At 42.4% G+C, this 19,817-nt stretch overlaps 1 protein-coding gene across 3 annotated transcripts in view; it reads left to right on the forward strand.

Annotated features, from left to right (window-relative positions):
* Nucleotides 1-19,817, forward strand: part of PEX14 (peroxisomal biogenesis factor 14) — a 162,626-nt gene that overhangs the window by 113,119 nt on the left and 29,690 nt on the right. For all 3 annotated transcript variants that reach the window (XM_010593125.3, XM_010593123.3, XM_023552069.2), the window contains one exon: nucleotides 13,430-13,558. In XM_010593125.3, the coding sequence (XP_010591427.1) occupies nucleotides 13,430-13,558 (129 nt within the window). The remainder of the gene's footprint in view (nucleotides 1-13,429; nucleotides 13,559-19,817) is intronic.

A 19,817-nucleotide genomic window follows, 5' to 3' on the forward strand; every position in this document is an offset into this window, starting at 1 on the left:
TCAAGTCAGCCCCCAACTCATGGCGACCCCACGTACAATGGAACAAAATGCTGCCTGGTCCTGTGCCATACCTATGATTGGTTGAGGATTGGGTCATTGTGATCCATAGGGTTTTTGTGGCTGATTTTCAGTAGATCCCTAGGCCTTTCTTTTTAGTCTGTCTTAGTCTAGAAGCTCTGCTGAAACTTTTTCAGTATCAAAGCAACACATGAGCCTCCACTGACAGACGGGGATGGTGCCTGTCTTTGAGGTACATTGGCCTTCATTGAACCCTGGTCTCCTGCATGAAAAGTGAGAATTCTATCACTGAACCATCCATGCCTCAAGACAGACAGTAGACATTTATAAATATAATAAAACAAAATTAAAATAAACTAAAATCTATGGTAGGTTAGAGTAAGTGCCAGTAAGGCACTGCACAGAAGCAGGGGGTAGGGAATACATGGATGTGACAAGGAAAGACTACTGAGAAAGTGACTCAATCAGAATTGCTCAGAAGCTGTAATTGTGCATTTTTACCAAAAGTAGAGTAGTTTTTTAGATTTTTCATCTTCCTGATAAAAGTCTATTATTTTGGAAAAACACCAGGCTATTTTTACCATTGTTATCAATTAAAATTTAATGTATTATCTTTTTTATTATGTTTATTATCTGTTTGCCTCCTCCCCCATTTTAATGTAAGTGCCCTAAGGGCACTCTTCCAAAAAAAAAAACAGGATAGTTTCTCAAGTACTTTCTAGGTCTCACGGTCTTGGAAGACTGTAAATATTAAACAAAGTCCTCTGGAGTTTACTGTCTAGTTGAGAGGCAAAACATAAAAGATGTTCAACTTCTAAAATGTTTTAATGTTCAACAACATTAAAATCCTTAGAAAATGGTACAAGACAAAAGAAAGGTTACCTATGTTTGGTAACTGGAAAAATACTGATGTTATTAGGTGCAATTCAGTCAATTCTGACTCATAGAAACCTTGTGTGACAGAGCAGAACTGCCCTATAGGATTTTCTAGGCTGTAGTTTTTATGGGAGCAGATCTCCAGGTCTTTTCTCTTGCAGAGCCACTGGTAGATTGGAACTGCTGATCTTTTGGTTAGCAGCAGAGCCCTTAAGTATTGCGCCACCAGGGCACCTATGGAAGAATATTATATAGATTATAATTGCTATAAAAAAAAAAGAGTGCTTTAGGCTGGAATGATCAGGGAATGCTCTGCTCGGGTGGTAGGGATGAACCTGGAACAGCAGATCAAATTTGAGCAGGATTGAGAGAAGACCACTCCGATGCGTGGGAACATCCGGGTAGAAGACTGGAGAGTGCAAGGTATGCTGGGGACTAGGGAACAAACTGCTTTGCCTTAGTACATGGTGACTATGTGGTAAGAGCTTTTACACCCACCTCTGGGATTCTTGGAGGTTCTATGGGGCAAAGAGAGGATAAAGAAGGCGGGACTCTGTTTTTTTTCTGTGCCCCCAAAGCCTCCTCCAAACCTGAGCAGCATTACTTTGATCTGTTTTGGATACTGGATTTACATTTATTAATTCAACACATTTTTATTGAACACCTAGGTGCCAGGAGTTGTTCTAAGTAGTGGGAATATAGCAGTGAGTGAAAAAGACAAAAATCCCTGCCTTTATGAAGCTTACATTCTAATGGGGCGGGGGAGACAGCAATACATAGAATCAAATGTAAGATGAATGAAAGTAGAGTAAGAGTGATAGTTCTTGGGAAGTTGCAGTTTAAGTGGAATGATCTGGAAAGAACCCATGAAAGTGACATTTAAGCAAAAACTTGAAGAAAACGAAGAAGCAAGCCATGAAGATTTCTGGGGAAAAAGAGTTCCAGGAAAGGAAACAAGCCATGTAGAAGTCTGAAGAGGGAGCATGTCTGGCAAATTCTAGGAAGAGGAAGGAGGCTGGTGTGAGGCAAGGTGGACAGTAGTGAGAAGTGAGGTATCGGAACCGGGGTTGTGGAGGGCAGTGTTGATCACTGTGAGGGGTTTGGTTTTTCTTTGAGTAAAATGACAACCCATCCGAGGGTTTTAAGCAGAGAGGTGATATAATCTGACTTAATAAACTTTAACAGGATCACTCTGGCTGCTGTGTTAAGAATAGACAGATCAAGGGTAGAAGCTGGGAGATAAGTGGTGAGAAGTCCTCAGATCCCTGAATATTTTTTGAAAGTAAATCCATCAGAAAACCTGATTTGTTGGATCTAGACTGGGTAGAGTGTGGAAGAGGAGCAGGAATTAAGGATGACGCCAAGATTGTTGGCCTTGGGTGCCGAGGAGGCCAAAGCCGTCATTAATTAGGAACCTAGTAGCGTGGTTGGGGAACATTAGGAGCTTCATTTTAGACAGTATACTAAGTTGAGCTATCTGTGAGACATCCAAATGGAGGTATCATGTGGGCAGATGGATGGCATAAATTGAGCTCAGAGGAAAGGTTTGAGCTACAGATGCAAACTTAACAATGTTAACTTCTTGATTTTGGTAATTGTACTGTGATTATATAAGAGAAGGACCCTTTTTTTTTTTTTGGAAATACATACTGAAGTATTTAGGGGGAAGAGAGCATCTTGTCTGTAATTTGGTCTTAAACAGTTCAGGAAAAATAGAGACTAATAAAGCAAATGTGATCAATTGAATATTGATCAGAAGAATTGGGTGAAGGATATATGGGAGTTTTTTGTACTATTCTTATAACTTTTTAGTAAGTCTGAAATTATTTCACAATAAAAAGTTTTTGTTTTTTAAAGTGAAGGAAAATACGGCCATTTCCAGAGATGTATGGAAGGAAAACCCCCTGTGGCAGGGTGTTCAGACAGTGTGGGTGTGTGGGATGGTTGATGAGGGAGTAGCGAATTCAAGCCTCCTGTCTCACGTGCAATGGTTAAATGTTGGGCTGCTAACCTAAAGGTTGGTGGTTTGAACCCACCCAGCAACTCTGGGAGAAAGACCTGGTGATCTGCTCTTATAATGATTACAGCCTAGAAAACCCTATGAGGCAGTTCTACTCTGTCACATGGGGTCCCTATGAGTTGGAATTGACCCAACGGCACCTAACAACAACAACATCTCATGTGCACTCTGAGGCACACTTTTTGAATGAAATAGTGAACCCTACCGCGCTGTTTATAGTGTAATTTCCCTTTCTCTTTCCTTCTGAACATGTATAAATTGAATTCAGATTAAGTTAAAAATGATACAGCTCTACTGCTTCCTTTTGTTTTTTTTTAATGTAATTGAGATCATACTATGAATACAGCATCTGCTTTTTTTCTCAACGTATCAAAAGCCTTTTCCTGTATCATCAAAAATTATTCATATGAATGAATATTTGAATAATACTACATTATTGAAATATAGTTTGTATGAGCATTCCTCTTTAGACATTTACATTGTTTAATTTTTTACTATTATTAAAAACATGGTGATAAAACATAAATCTTATAGTACAGTATTTTATTGTTTCCTCAAAGTCGATGGGTATGAATATTTTTAAATGGTCTAGATAGAGAGTGCCAAACTATCTTTGCGAAGTTTCTCAGTTTACATTTCCACAGCACCTTGGCCAGCATTGAATAATCTCATGTCAAAGTCTTTTTTAATTTGAAAAAAATATCAGCCTTAATAACTTTCTCCACGCGTTGGAACGATGTGCTAGGAGTCAGGGGTATCAGTTTTCTCTTTCACCTGAACAAACCTTTGGAATATTTCTGCCTTGTGTTGTGCAGAGTAGTTGTGTTGTAGGAGCCTGGGCTCTGAAGCCTGCTGACTGGGTTCGTGCCCCTGTTCCACACCCACTAGCAGAGTGGCTTGCACAGGCTGGGTGACATATGTGTGTCTCTGACTCCTCATCTGTCAAATGGGGAGAATAAAGTACCTGCTGCATGGGAGCGTGACTGCCACCTGTGGCTGCATGGGTCATGCGTTGCACAGTCCCTCAAGGTGCCACACATGTGCTGAGCTTGGAGCCCTGGAGTCATGCGCCTTGCAGGCCTTGCACAGGATCATTATTGTTGGGATTCAAGGGTAAAAAGTAGGCAAAGCTACTGAAACACTTCCTAGTACTTGGGTTAGTATGTTTTGGCTGTTATTTCTGATGGAGATTGGAAGTCTGAATGATTGTTCATTTTATTCTGTCTGTTATTCTTTATTTTCCTTTTTCTGAAGTTTATGTATGTTATTTTTATTACCAGTAAAACTTTGCTTAAATGTATATTTGGGCAAATAGGTATTTACGTATATAAATATTCATGTATTTGTATGCTTATGAATTTACATACATGCACATGTCGACTCGAAGGCACTGGGCTGGGCTGGGCATATGTGTGTGTATGCGTATATCTGTATACCCATGTAAAAAACTGGAGGAAAAGAGCTTGCTCTTAGGAAGGCCCCCATTTTACAGGTGGGGACTAAGATGAGGTCTCGGCACCCTCACGTTACCTAGCAAAATAAGCACGCAAATATTTATGGTTTGCTTGAGTCCTGCAGAGTCATCTGTCTATACTAATAATGTTGACAATAGTAGCAATACCACATTCACATGAGATACACAAATAGGTGGTGACAAAATAATTTATATATTGACCTATTAGGACATAGCATGTTTTTAATGTGTTAATATCAGACTAATGTGAAGATTTAAAAAAAAAAATCTGTTAGCTACTTGGCAATTTAAAACTTTAGGAAGTTGAATGCCAAATAATAAACCTTCTGGTCACATATTTAAGATTCAAGATGTAAAAGAAAACCCCAAGCAAACACTTGTAGTGTTCAGCTAGATGACTACAGTGTGCCCCAGTGCACTGGTTTCTTGTGATAAAGTTTTCTTTGAGGAGCAAATTCGGAACAAAACTCTTCCCCTTGATGTGTGGCTGACAGCAGAGTTACTTCTCAAATCTGGCTGTTTCAAGCAACATATGAAACAGCGTATGGCTGGACCCCCCACCCCAAAGCAAATGTTTGTTTTGTTGCAGTGATGGAAACACTTCCATTGGTGAAGCAAATATTTAGAGCTGAAAGAAACATTTGGGCAGCCAGGATGTGTCAAAATAGAACAGATGTCTGCCTTTCAAAAACACATTAAAAAAAAAAAAAAGCCACCTTGTACTTGGCTGCTGTGGTTACAGCCACAGTGGGTTAAGCGAGAGATTAGAAATTTGTAGGTATCGTGTAATCCCAGCTCCCAGGCAAGTCTGCATACATTTCTGTCTTGGTTTTTCTTCTCCAGAAAATGGAGATAAACATTCTTAGTAATTTTGTCAAGGATTAAGTTTTTTTCCCCCAATATTTTCCTTAATCTTAAAAATAAATTTAATTATTCTTTTGAATCATAAATAATAGTCACATGGAGCAAGTTCAGAAGGATACGCAGTGAAAATCTGCCTTCCATCTCTGTCCCCCGGCTGCCATTCCCCTTTTCAGATATAACCAGTGATACCAGTTTCTTGTCTGTCCTTCTTTTATCTCATGCATATACAGGCAGCCACACGTGGGTATGTGTACATATATTCTGTTTTTCAAACTTTATTTTGAAATAATTACAGATTCACAGAAAGTTGCAAAAACAGTACACAGAGCACCCATGTACCCTTCACCTAGTTTCCCCCATGCTACATACATTCTGTTTGTTTTTCTGCTGCTTTAAGGGCACCAATTCTAAGAGTTTGCTGATTTCAAATGTGATGAGTGTGATAGGTAGCAGGGGAGAGCGACAAATGAGACTGCTAATTCCGGACACTCCCCCTCCCCCTGGCCCTAAACCCCAGGAAACAGGGCCCAGGATTGAGACCCTGATTCTGTCTCTGGGGCTTACCATGGGCTATAAAACAGAAGGAAAAAACAAAAACCAACCAAACAAAAAAAGAAGAGAGAGCTCAGATGAGCTCCAAGTTTCTTCCAGTTCTAAATTTCTTTGGTTGTCAAAGGTGTTTTTCTTTTTTTAAACAAACTTTGTTGCCTCTTCTGAAAAAGGAGCAGGATTTGAGTATTGCTAAAAATGTTAAGAAAACCCTGGTACATAGTGGTTAAGAGCTACGGCTGCAAACCAAAAGGTCGGCAGTTTGAATCCACCAGGCGCTCCTTGGAAACTCTATGGGGCAGTTCTACTTTGTCCTATAGGGTCGCTATGAGTCGGAATTGACTCAACGGCACTGGCTTTGGTTTTGGTTTTGGTATGAGTGTTAATGTGGCTTTTCCACACATAGGCAAGCCTACCTTTGACTTACTTGGCTTTTACCTTGAAGTAGCAGTGGTTCCTGATTATCAGCTCCTTGGTCTTCAAGCACAGATCCTCCCCTACGTCTTTTTCAGTGTGCTGGGAGAAGGCTGACTTCTCAGCCTGTTGCTAAGCCCTCCTGGGCCAGAGGCTGGTGTCTGTGACAGCAGCCACAGTGTTTGTCCTGCTATTAATCCTTTGGAATTGATGATCAAATATCGAAAGAAACTCTTCTTTTTGTTTCTAATTTAGCTGAGAGAGATTAAAAAGAAAAAAGAAAAAAAAACCCCACCTTTAGACTGTAGATCTAAAGATAGACATCATAGATGCTGATTGGAAGCCCTCCCAATCTTTCATATGAGCCATCTCAATTTGTGTTACACAGGGGGGCAGCTCACTTCTGTCTTGTTCACCAGTTATACTACTCCCCAGAGAAGCTCAATAAATTTTACAGCGAAGTTTCCTCTTTATTCGGAAGGAGCTAAGCTCAATGACTGGTGTGGCTGATATAATTTAGAGCTCCAAGGGGGTATGTCTGCCTTGTGGAATCACGTATCAAATATAAATGTACAAAAACTTTTGATCTTGGCTGATTGGCTGTGTCATCAATATCACTGGGCACTGGGCCCTATGATGAACCCCAGTCTGATTTGGAATTAAACTACTTCCAGGAACTTGCATTTAGTTCATTGCTGAAATGCTCCTTCCGCCTGCTTCACGGGTAGCGACTCCAGATCTTGCCTGCCCGTGTTGTACATTTCTCACTGCTTACCCTTTGAAAACCTCCAAACTTGGGCTTAGAAGTGGCTGAGATTTTACAACCCTCCTCTGCTTTTCTGAGAGGCAGAGAGAACCTGCTCCCCACTGACATCAAGAAAGCAGACTTGCCAGGTTTCTCAGTGTTTAAAGTAGCAGGGAAATACATTTTGCACTGGCTTTTTACTCAGTAATTTATATGAGCAAACGTGGCTGGGTGATAGCCAGTGTCCTTTTGTCTTTGTGTTTATTTTTCTTCCACATTTAATGGATATATTGTCTGTATGGTTCACTGGGAGAAGGAGGGGATTGGTATAAGTTTTCATGAGAGGTCTCCCAGCTCTCTGGGGGTTGAGAGGAGAATTATATTCTTGGTTAGATATCTTTCTTTCCTTAGATGGCAGGAGGCAGTGTTTTGCTACTTTTTGAAATAGCGTTTCTACCTAACGATTTTTAGAAGGGTATCAAGAGGACATTCCATTTCAGGGCCTTATCGGCAACTTTTTCTCCTGTTGTTTGAACTTCCCTCATTTAAGGAGAGGAAAAAGTCTCAGGTCTTGCTCCTGAATTTACATAGCAATATCAAGATGGTGGGAACCAGCCCACTATCAGATCAGTTTTTTATAAAAACTCTTTCATTTAGGGTAATGCTATTTGGAACTAGTTTTCTCAAAAACAGTTTTGCTGCTTTGGGAATGGTTAATCAAAAGAGGAGAAAGAGCAGTTGGCTTATTTGCTTAATATTTTAACCAAGTGAATTAGAATGGTTGGGGGCCTGGGGGAGGGGGGTGAAAAAAAGTGGGTGGGGGAGGCCCCATAAACAAGGTGATATATAATATTTTTTTTGTTCTCCTTTTAAATAAATACCGATCAGCTTTATGTTCAGAGACAATAGGAGCCGTTGGCTTAAATTTGCAGTTTACTGTATTTATGGCTGTAATATCAAGGTGCTGCCGTCGTAATTTCATGCCCCAATGAGAAGAGCAAGGTCGAAGCAAATGCTTCCATCGGCATCTGCTAACACACTAACTCATAAACAAGGCCTGGCTGGATCAGGTGGCACGGAATAATACAGGCTAATGAAATACAGCACAGCTTTCCATTACTGTTAGTTTTTACAGTGTCGTCATTACGTATAATTTATGTTTAAAAAATTCAATTTTATACAAGGCACTGGGAAATAGGGGTCTACAGGTCATCCAACGACTTTTAGAGCCTCTGAGAGTCCTTATTGTACTCTACTGTTCTAACAAAATGTTAATAAAATAAAATAAAAATCCTTTTCTTCCTTTCCCCTCCCCTAACCTTTTCTGAGAGAGGTGATTTTTCTTTTAATTTGAGGAGTATTTTTAGCTGGATGTCTTCTCTGCCTCATCTCCTCCAAGAGCGTGCCTAGTGGAATTCTGAGAGAGGCGACCCCCACCATTGGCTCAAGCCCGAGATGAATCACCTGAGGCCTGTAAACAGAGGGACTGTGAACGAGGGGAGGAGAATGGTCTATGTAACCAGCCCTGAATTGCCACTCTTGGCTGCTGACCCTCTGGCCCTGACCCTTAGTCCCAGCCAGACGCTACGTTTTTATTAGAAAACTCAGGCTGGCCTGCGAGGTGCTCTCAGGCCTTCCTGACCTCGCTTCTCTTCCAGCTCCTCTTGACCCGTTCAGGCCTAGCTGCTGTTCAACACGAGGGATGCCCAGGGCACTGCTGTCTCTGCTGTCTTCTGACTCACCTGCACACTGTCAGGCCCAGTGGCCATGCCCCGCGGTCACTGAGAACAGAGTTGAGGTTACTGATTCTGAGAAGTCCTCGCACAGCCAGTCCCACAGAACAAGACAGCCCTTCCTGGCATCTGGTTTGTCCCAGGCCTGGGAAAGGCCCCTGCAGCACTGTTCCCCTAGACAGTCAACTGGCTCACAAAGTCATCTGGTTTGGTTTTGTTTGCATTTTAACAGAAACCTTTAGAAAAAGAAAACAAATTTGTTTATCTTCTAGGGGATGAAAATGGGCAGGTGTGGCAGCCCTGAGGCCATTCTGTTCAGCTGCAGTGAAATGGGGCTTTATTAATCAATAGACTTTAGTTCACTTGTTCTTTTCTTCCTAAAGGACCCCACCCTGGAGAAAGTGTTAGAAAACAGATCTTTGGCCCAGCTTGTACAGTCACATGGGAGGCAGCTCCTTGTCAAAGGAACTGACTGTTTTGGAATTTTGGGAAAGTAGATTCCAGAGAATCAGGAAGTTTGCCCTGATTTTGGGTTCACAGGGTGTTCAGTTGCTTTTGAATCGTGGTCTCTGTTTTGCAGATGAGACAGCTGTGGGCCTTCAGGGTGAAATGACACTTGGCCCCTCAGAGTTAGGAGCCTAAGTCCTGCTTGTATCCGCAAGCCGTCAAGTCCTTTGCTCCCACTGCTCTTGGCTAAAGCTAGTGAGTTGATGGCATGACTGAGAAGGCCTTTCTCAGTTTTATTTTCTAGCAAAGATATACTTTCATTGTCAGGGCTAGCAACTGGTCGGGGCAGGGGGGTGACTGGTGGGTCTTCAAAATGGCCAAGAGGCAGTGGCGAAGTAATGGAAAGAGTGTGTGAATGCAAAGTGCTAATGTGTCATAATGCAAATGGACACCTCAACTCAAAGAAAATCTAAGGCTTTATGAAATGGGCTAATTCTTCCAAAGGTAGCAGCTCAAGGACTTGAGGTGTAGGGGGAGGGCAGGAAGAGGCTTGCAGCCCTAGGACGGTGAACCCTTTGCACCATACCTCTGCTCTGCTCAGCCCTTGCTCAGTCCCTCTGTGGTTAGATTATTCCTTGCAGATAGCAATCAACTGGAAGGAAGTGTGTGTGTCTGATTTGCATGAGATTATTTAAAACAACAACAACAAAAAAAAAGGTCTGCATTAGTCAGGGTGATGGTAAACAACGCAGAGATGCCTTTTATAATACAGCCTGAGCTCAGCTTTCAGAGCCAAATATAATTCACTTACAATTGGCAGTTTCCTTTATTATTCCTTTTAACCTTTTGGATTCTGCAAGGTCTCCATTGGAGGCTCCCAAAGCTCTCCACTGTTCGTCTGGGCAGGGGTGGCTAGGGAAATGGGACTAAGGAACTGGATGTCTTAGGAGTGGTCCTGTGGTGATACCTCACCCCTAAAGCAGGGTCGTTTCAGCACCAGGAGCTGATGACATCCCAAAGATGGTCAGTCCTACCTAGGCTGGGGACACTCCAGAGGAAGAGGATGTGTTCAGGGAAGCATGAGCGTCAGCCTGTGAGAGACATGTGGGTCATCACTCCGGTGGTGTTCTAAAAGTTATTCAGGTGTCATTCACGTGAGGGCCTGCAGGTTTCCTTCCTGTGTTGTTTTGGTGTAGCCCCCAAACAGTGTTCGTTGGCTCTTGTCTGAAGACTGGGGTGCCTGGGCTAGAGGTGGGAGAGGAAATTTTAGTCCTTATCTATCCTTTTACAAGACTGAAGACTTAAGACATAATTCCTGAATCTGTTGTCTGATACCTTGTACCTCTGTGGAAGAGTGGTAAGTCCCCAGGCAGGAGATGCATTGCCTGGGCTGTCATTGCCATGACCAGCCTCTAACTAGGGCGTCAGACCAGTTCATTTGGGTTCAAACCCCTGTTGAGAATTTGCATTTCCACCCCCAGATATACTGAATCAGAATCTTCAGTTTAACAAGATTCCCAGATGATTCTTATGTATAATAAATGTTGAGAGCCACTGCTCTCTACTAGTGGATCTCAGAATTCGTCCCTAGCCAGCAGCATTAGCATTGCCTGGGAACTTGTTAGAAAGGCAAATTTTCAGCAGTTCTGGAACAAACTGGTTCAAAGCCCTGTCTCTAACTAGCATGATTTGGGGCATATTTTTTTTACCTTCCTTGGGCCTCAGTTTTTTATCTCTTAAATGAGAGGAGGCTGGGATAACGGTCCAGCTCTGAAATTATATTATTCACTGAGTTAGTTAAAATGCTTTTTTTTTTTTTTTTTTAAAGAAGAAAAATGATTTTAACTAAATCCTTACTCTTCTGGAGAACGAGGGATATCAGAATTGCAGCCAGTGTAAATTTAGAGCATCAAATGATAAGGTCTCTGAAAAACAAGAGCTTGGAAGGAGGTGCTGATGCTTTTTAAGCCAGGGCTCAGTCTTGGGCTCAGCTGCAATAATGCACGGAACATGTTTTATTAGGAAAATAGGCTCCGTAAAAGCTCAGGGCCAGAGGGCAGAGCAGTGGGCAGGGAGGCCTGTCCCTTTAACCAGCTCCAGCTCTCAGGGCAGCAGCACAGTCTGTAACTTACTATATATTTCCCCAGCGTTAAACATTATCGTACTTGTTTATATTTGAAAGAGCCAAAAGGGAAAATGAGAATGCAACTGAATGCTCCTTTTGGGAAAATTATCCTCATTTGCAGCCAGTGGCTGACAAGGCACACGAACCACCAGGTTTATAAAACTCCATAGTGTACCACTGACCATCAGCCTGTGCTGATGTCGCAGATGCCACCGTCTTCTCTAATGGCCGATTATGAACTGGTTACAACACCGGCTTTCCTACTAGGACTCAGAAAGGGGTTCCCCTTCCTATTTAGTAGAAGTGATTGACAGTCACTGCAAAGGCTGGAGTCTGGGAAGTACAAACTCAGGGGAACATGGTCTCCATTTTTGCCTGGTTTGTCTGTTGGTCCTGTCCCTGTTTTTCTCGGGAGGTGAAATGACAAGTAACGCCTTCCCTTTGTAGCTAGCTGGGGAGTTAGGGAGGAGAAATATCGCCTGTGTAGCCCCAGTATATTCAAATTTAGCTTTTGTGTCTGGAAGGCGCTAAGTGCCAGTAAATGATACTCTGAGCCCTGAAAGCTTTCTCCTCTGCCTGTCAGTCTATTTGGGAGCATGGTGCTATCGGGGGTAGCCCACGGTACTTCAGAAGGCACAGAGGTGTGGCCTTGCCTACATTTGGCAGCTCCACCATGAGAAGAGGGGAAGGGGGAAAAGCTGCAGTTTCAAATGAGAACGGACCTCATCTGCAAGAAGAGAGAAAGGGTCCAGGGCCACTCGGCATAGTCCAGGCATTCTTTGTGGTGGGGCCCAAAAAGTCTGAGGGATGGCTGACTGCAGCCACCTCCTGTGCCAATATGGTGCAGGGCCGAGCCGTGCTCCCGGCATTAATGTGCAACATCTATTAGCCCCTTGGCACAGAGTGTGAGGCACCATGCTTTTGAAGATGCTGACCCTCAGAACCTCCTTATACTTCATCCACCCGTAGGGGCAAATAGACTGTGCTGTGGGCCTCTAATGGAGAGCTGCTGACCAGATGTGGAAGAGCTCTCAGCTCAAGTTTAAAAGCTCAGTGTTGCCACCAGACTGGAGATTGGGATTCCCGGAACAGCATGGGCTGGCCGGAGTGGTCTTTCGCAGGCTAGCGTGACCCCCCCCTCCCCCCCCGCCCCCACCTGCTTTTCCCGCCCCAGTGGCCAGAGAGCTTCTGTATGCTCTGAGTTACTTCCCGGTTGGCCTTGGGGGAAGTTCTCCTCACACCTGTGAGCTAAGCTGCGCCCCTTCCTTTGGGGTGGTTGGGGGAGAGTCACTGTCCCCAGCCTACCTCAGACCTGCTGAAACTATTCCAGCTGTTTGCCCACTGGAAATGTGGTCTTCATGGATTTCTCACTTGCCTTTCATTCCTCCATGGACAAATCCTCTCCACATGTTCTGGCCACTGCAGATGGCGCCCTGTGATTTCCTCATGTCCCACGTGCAGTGTGGCTCCAAGTGTCGGGGGGATGGAAAAAAAAAAAAAGGGAAAAAGAACAACTAGCCAAAGGCAATATAGGCAGCCTGTGATAGGCTAGAGCAATAATCATCTGAAAGTTTGGGCCTGGTCTTGTTTTGATCTGTTTTCTTGTTTTATTTTCTTCTTTACATTCTGTATCCCATTCATACTAATCACAGTCAGTCCTGATTTTTCTTTTTATTTCTGCATTTGTCATAAAATAAAGCAAATTATTCCCGTCTTCAGAAACAATCTAGACTAATTAGTCGTCTCACCCAATAATTAGTTTTTTGTTTCCCTGTCTGTTTTCATGCATTATTGTTAGTTTTTTTCCCTCTTTTTTTAACACCATTACAGATTAAAATGAGCCGCATTTGCAGTTGATGGTGTCTGTTTTCGGGGGAAGAATGGAGAATTGCAGTTCGGAGCGACTTCAGAAGCAGCAATAAACTTAAGGATAAATTAAGGAAATTGAATGAGCCACATTTGGAAGCAGTGTTGAGGCTAATATTCTGTCGCTTAAGGTTAAATTGCAACTGAGAGAGGTTCCAGAGAATCCGAAATCGAGGAAGCAGCATTCCAGGGTGCTAGGCATTCGGTGGCTGAAAGGGTCTTGTCTTGATGAAGTTTTCATTGCGGCCAGGGACACTGGAGAAAGGTACTCATCTGCAATTCTGTCCTCTTCCCCCAGGGCTGACAGATGAAGAGATCGATTTGGCTTTCCAGCAGTCGGGCACTGCTGCGGACGAGCCTTCATCCTTGGGCCCAGCCACACAGGTGGTTCCTGTCCAGCCCCCTCACCTCCTTCCTCAGCCGTGCAGTAAGTCACTTGCTCCAACTCTTGCTTTAACCTTGATTGGGATTCAGGACTCTGGCCAGAGAGCAATGCTTCCTGTCTCCCAAACTCAGCAAGGCCGGAGAAATGGGGAGCCCCGGAAAGTACTTTGGGTTTTTCCAAAAGAACGTGACACAACCAAATCCTCTTCTACGCAAGCTTTTAAGTATGTGACAAAGTTTTAAGAAGAGACAAGGGGCCAGAATAAATGAGTTTCATTGTGTTGTTTCGAATGTTTTGGTTACATGCAAGGAACTGTGGAAATATACAGTGGTCCTGTTTTCATTTCCTTATGTCAGTGCTTTTGAGTGTTACTGTTCTCCCTAGTGAGAACACGGGCATCTGATTCCGAGTACATTGTCCTTTGCTCGCTGAAATAACTTGACTCCTGATTTTACTTTTTAAAGTTAACATTAGTAGGTTTAGGTTGGCCTTCTCCCTCCCTTCCTCTCTGCCTCTTCTCTTCCTCCCCTCCTCTCCTTCCCTTCATTCCTTCCCTCCCTTCCTTCAAGCCCTGGTTATAAAAAAAACCATTGCTGTTGAGTCAATTCCGACTCATAATGACCCTACAGGACAGAGTAGAACTGCCCCATCGGGTTTCCAAGGCTGTAAGGCTTTACATAAGCAGGGTGTCACATCTTTCTCCTGAGGAGTGGCTGATGAATTCAAACTGCAGACCTTTCAATTAGCAGATGAGTGCATAGAGTGGGAGTCTGTTAGAGAATTTCAGATTAAAATATAAAGATCCTTTTTGAATGTTGCTTACCCGAGACCATGGCCAATGAAAGATTTTGTTTTAACTGAAAACTACTTTAGAAATAAAGTTTATTCCGGTAATAATATATGTATAATTTCAAAGTACATCCAGAACCCGTTCTTTAAATCACTTATATAAAGTCTAAAAAGAAGAGGACATGGACTCCAAAGCTATGGAAAATGTTGTTGTTAGGTGCTGTTGAGTCATTCCGACTCATAGCGACCCCATGTACAATGGAAGGAAACACCACCCAGTCCTGTGCCATCCTCACAGTCGTTGCTATGTTTGAACCCATTGTTGCAGCCACTGTGTCAGTCTGTCTTGTTGAGGGTCTTCCTCTCTTTCGCTGAGGTCGTCTGCTTTAGCAAGCATGATGTCCTTCTCCAGGGACTGATCCCTCCTGATAACATGTCCAGAGTATGTGAGACGAAGTCTCACCATTCTCCTTTCTGAGGAGCATTCTGGCTATACTTCTTCTAAGACAGATTTGTTTGTTCTTCTGGAAGTCCATGGTATATTTAATATTCTTCTCCAAGACCATAATCCAAAGGCATCAAGTCTTCTTTTGTCTGCTTTGTTTATTGTCCAGCCCTCGCATGCATATGAGGCAGTTGAAAATACCATGGCTTGGATCAGGCACACCTTAGTCCTCAGAGTGACACCTTTGCTTTTTAACACTTTGAAGAGGTCTTTTGCAACACATTTGCCCAGTGCAATGGGTTGTTTGATTTCTTGACTGCTGCTTCCATGGGTGTTGATTGTGGATCCAAGTAAAATGAAATCCTTGCCTTCAATTTTTTCTGTTTATCATGATGTTGCTTATTGATCAAGTTGTAAGGATTTTTGTTTTCTTTATGTTGAGGTGTAATCCACACTGAAGGTATATGGTATGTTCCATACAGATAAAGCCTTTGATCTTCATCAGTAATTGCTTCAAGACCTCTTTGCTTTCAGCAAGCAAGGTTGTGTCATCTGCATATCACAGGTTGTTAATGAGTCTTCCTGCAATCCTGATACCATGTTTGTCATGGATTGGTTTATGTCTTCCCAAAAATGTGTGTATCAACTTGGTTAGGCCATGATTCTCAGTATTGTGTGGTTGTCCTCCATTTTGTGATTGTAATTTCATGTTAAGAGGATTAGGGTGGGATTGTAACACCACCTTTACTCAGGTTACCTCGCTGATCCAAGGTAAAGGGAGTTTCCCTGGGGTATGGCCTGCACCACCTTTTATTTCTGAAGAGATTAAAGGAAAGGGAAACAAACAGAGAGTTGGGGACCTCATACCACCAAGAAAGCTGCACCAGGAGCAGAGCATGTCCTTTGGACACCGGGTCCCTGTGCCTGAGAAGCTCCTCGACCAGGGGAAGATTAATGACAAGGAATCTTCCTCTAGAGCTGACATAGCTGACACCCTGAATTTGGACTTGTAACCTCCTAAAATGTGAGAGAATAAATTTCTCTTTGTAAAAGCCATCCACTTGTGGTATTTCTGTCACGGCAGCACTAGATAACTAATATGATGTTCTTCTTCATATAGTCCAGTTTCTCAGATCATTTGCTCAGCATACAGATTGGATAAGTATGGTGAAAGGATACAACCTTGACATCCACCTTTCCTGATTTTAAACCACGTGGTATCCCTTTATTCTGTTTGAACAATTGCCTCGTGGTCTATGTACAGGTTCCTCATGAGCACAATAAAGTGTTCTGGAATTCCATTCTTTGCAATGTTACCTATAATTTGTTATGATCCACACAGTCAAATGCCTTTGCATAGTCAATAAAACACAGATAAACATCTTTCTGGTATTCTCTGCTTTCAGCCAAGATCCATGTAACATCAGCAGTGACATCCCTCGTTCCATGTCCTCTTCAGAATCAGGCTTGAATTTCTGGCAGTTCCCTGGGGATGTACGGTTGCAACTTCTTTTGAATGATCTTCAGCAAAATTTTACTTGCATGTAATATTATTGTTTGATACTGATCAATAATTTCTGCATTCTGTTGGATCATCTTTCTTTGGAATGGGCACAAATATGGATGTCTTCCAGTCAGGTGGCCAGGTAGCTGTCTTCTAGATTCCTTGGCATGGACAAATGAGTGCTTCCAGTGCTGGATCTGTTTGTTGAAATATCTCAGTTGGTATTCCATTAATTTCTGAAGCCTTGTTTTTCACCAGTGCCTTCAGTGCAGTTTGGACTTCCTCCTGCAATACCATCAGTTCTTGATCATATGCTACCTCCTGAGATGGTTGAATGTTGACCAGTTCTTTTTGATACAGTTGCTCTGTGTATTCCTTCCATCTTCTTTTGAAGCTTCCTGCATCGTTCGCTGTTTTGCCCGTAGATTTCTTCAGTATTGCAACTTGAGGCTTGAATTTTTTTCTACGTGTTCTTTCAGATTGAGAAATGTCGAGCGTGTTCTTCCCTTTTGGTTTTCTGTCTCCAGGTCTTTGCACATTTCATTATAATACTTTACTTTGTCTTCCCTAGCTGCCTCTGAAATCTTATATTCAACTCCTTTACGTCATCATTTCTTCCATTCGCTTTAGTTACTCTACGTTCAAAGCAAGTTTCGGAGTCTCTTCTGACATCCATTTCAGTCTTTTCTTTCTTCCTGTCTTTTAATGACCTTTCGCTTTCTTCATGTATAGTGTCCTAGATACCCCACAATTCATCTGGTCTTTGGTTGTTAATGTTCAGTGTGTCAAATCTCTTCTTGAGATGGTCTCTAAATTCAGGTGGAATATACTCAAGGTTGTCCTTCCTCTCTCATGGACCTATTTTCATTTTCTTCAGCTTCAGCTTGAACTTGCATATGAACAGTTGATAGTCTGTTTCGAAGTCGGCCCCTGACCTTGTTCTGACTGATGATATTGAGCTTCTTCATCATCTCTTTCCACAGATGTAGTCAATTTGATTCTTACATATTCCATTAGCAAGGTCCATGTGTATAGTCGCTTTTAGGTTGTTTAAAAAAAAAAGGTATTTGCAATGAAGAAGTCTTTAGTCTTGCAAAATTCTCTCATGTTATCTTTGGCATCGTTTCTATCATCAAGGCCATGTCTTCCAACTACTGATCCTTCTTGTTTCCAACTCTGACATTCCAGTCACCAGTAATTATCAGTGCATCTTGATTGCATGTTTGAACAATTTGAGACTGCAGAAGTTAGTAAAAATCTTCAGTTTCTTCATCTTTGGCCTTAGTGGTTGGTGTATAAATTTGAATAATAGTCGTATTAACTGGCCTTCCTTGTAGGCATTTGGATATTATCCTATCACTGACAGCATTGTATTTCACTATAGATCTTGAAATGTTCTTTTTGACGATGAGTGCAATGCCGTTCCTCTTCCATTTGCCATTCCTGGCATAGTAGACCATGTAATTGTCCAATTCAGAGTGGCCAATGCCAGTCCATTTCAACTCACTAATGCCTAGGATATCGATCTTTATTTGTTTCATTTCACTTCTGACAACTTCCAATTTTCCTAGATTCATACTTTATACATTCCATGTTCTGATTATTAATGGATGTTTGCAGCTGTTTCTTCTCGCTTTGAGTTGTGCCATATCAGCAAACAAAGGTCTTGAAAGTTTTACTCCTTCCACGTAATTAAGGTCCACTCTCTACTTTGAGGAGGCAGCTCTTCTCCAGTTGTATATTGAGTGCCTTCCAACCCAAGGGGCTCATTTCTGGCAGTATATCAGACAGTGTTCCATGGCTGTTCAGAAGGTTTTCACTGGCCAGTTTACTCAAAAATAGACTGCCAGGCTCTTCTTCTTAGTCTGTCTTGGTCTGGAAGCTCTGCTGAAACTTACCCACTCACTGTGCGTGACCTTGCTTGTATGGGAAATAGTGGTGGCGTAACGTTCAACATCACAACCACACGCAAGCCACCATGGTGTGATGTGACAAACTGACAGACACGTGGTGACTGTGAAAAATAGCTCAGTTTTCTTTCTGTAACATAATTCAGCACTGTATCTGTTATCTTTTAAAATGTCTTTTCTATAATTGTCTGTCTCAGTTTTAGTTTTTCAAAAAATGATTCAAAATAGTGTTAGATATTTAAAAGATGTATTTTAAAATGACAGGTTCATTTTGAGCTCCCCACACACAGTCTGAAGCTACCTTCTTACTCCCACTTCACCAGTGTCAGCCACGGCTGACATTACAGAAGAGAAGAAAGGCCTTCGCTTCTCCATACCTGCCCAGGGCACCAGGCAGTGTGTCAGAATGGGTTTTGTGTGTCACAGATCTCATTTAGCTATCTCCTTTCTTTCCCTTTCAGGGTAAGACTGGATGGCTGAGGCCAGGTGGCATGCACTCTGGTTTATCTCATCTGACCTTGGCTTGCTAACAAACCCATTGACGTTATCATGACCTCTTAGGCCAGAGAAACAGCTTCAGCATTGGTCTTCGTATTGGGCTACTGAGTCGTCAGTAGTAGCTTCTTGTTGACTTGGCACTCATTTGTCCTCCCTGGCTAGCAAGCATCCTTTTCGGCCCACAGTGTTTGCTTTGGGTCACTAAACATACTTTATGTGTTTCTCTTTAACCGAAGGTGATGTCTCCACACTTTTTCTTCAGTTGTGTCACTGGACCCAGCCGTTAAATGGGATTTGCTGAGGACAGGCAGTGGCAGCTGGGGTGCAGAATTTTCTACGATGCACATCTGTTCTATTCCAGCTGTTTCCTCCCATGGCTTAATACCAAACAGGTCTCTCAGCTACTTGGAAACTTCCTGCTCAGAACAATTATTCCGGCTGGTCACAAAGCTGGGCTTCAAATGTCATGTGTTTGCCTCCTTTCAGTGGGCACGAAGGGCTAAACTCTTAGTCTTTCTGAAAGTGGCAAAGAAGGGGGAGGGCGCAGCAGGGGTGCTGTTCAGTCGTTTAAACCACCCTCAGGCCCAGATCTTGCCGAGAAAAAGCATTTGCACATTTACCTAGGAGTGTTTTTAAGTGTCTCCCAACCCTAAAAATAAAATCCATCCTCTTAGGGACAGACTCCTTCCCACTTTGACACTACTATAAAAACAATGGTAATGGTAATTTTAAATACCTGAAGTTTTTAGTTGTCACCCCGTAGCGTCATCCTTCTTGTACCGTTACATTCTCTTCTCAGCTCCAGGGACAACTCTACCTCTTCACTCCTGTACTTTTGCCAAGAGGTGTCAAAACTGCTCCAAAAAAAAAAAAAAAACTTGATTTTGATTAATATAGAGAAACAAGACTTTGCCTGACTGATAATAAAACTGATAAATGACATTTGAATTACTTGTAGCGGTAATTTATTACATAAAATATCTTTTATTTGACATGCGATTAGTTGCTGGAAGCATCACTCAATCTGACTAGTTTAAACATGCTCTAAAATGAACCCCAGTAAAAACCAGGGCTGTCTGCTGCTGGCATTATGAAATATACTAATCCTGGAGTGAGGGGAAAAAAATCTGACTTTAAATATTTAAATGATTAATT

The sequence above is a fragment of the Loxodonta africana genome, chromosome 3 (assembly GCF_030014295.1).
Source record: "Loxodonta africana isolate mLoxAfr1 chromosome 3, mLoxAfr1.hap2, whole genome shotgun sequence".
Taxonomy (NCBI): Eukaryota; Metazoa; Chordata; class Mammalia; order Proboscidea; family Elephantidae; genus Loxodonta; species Loxodonta africana.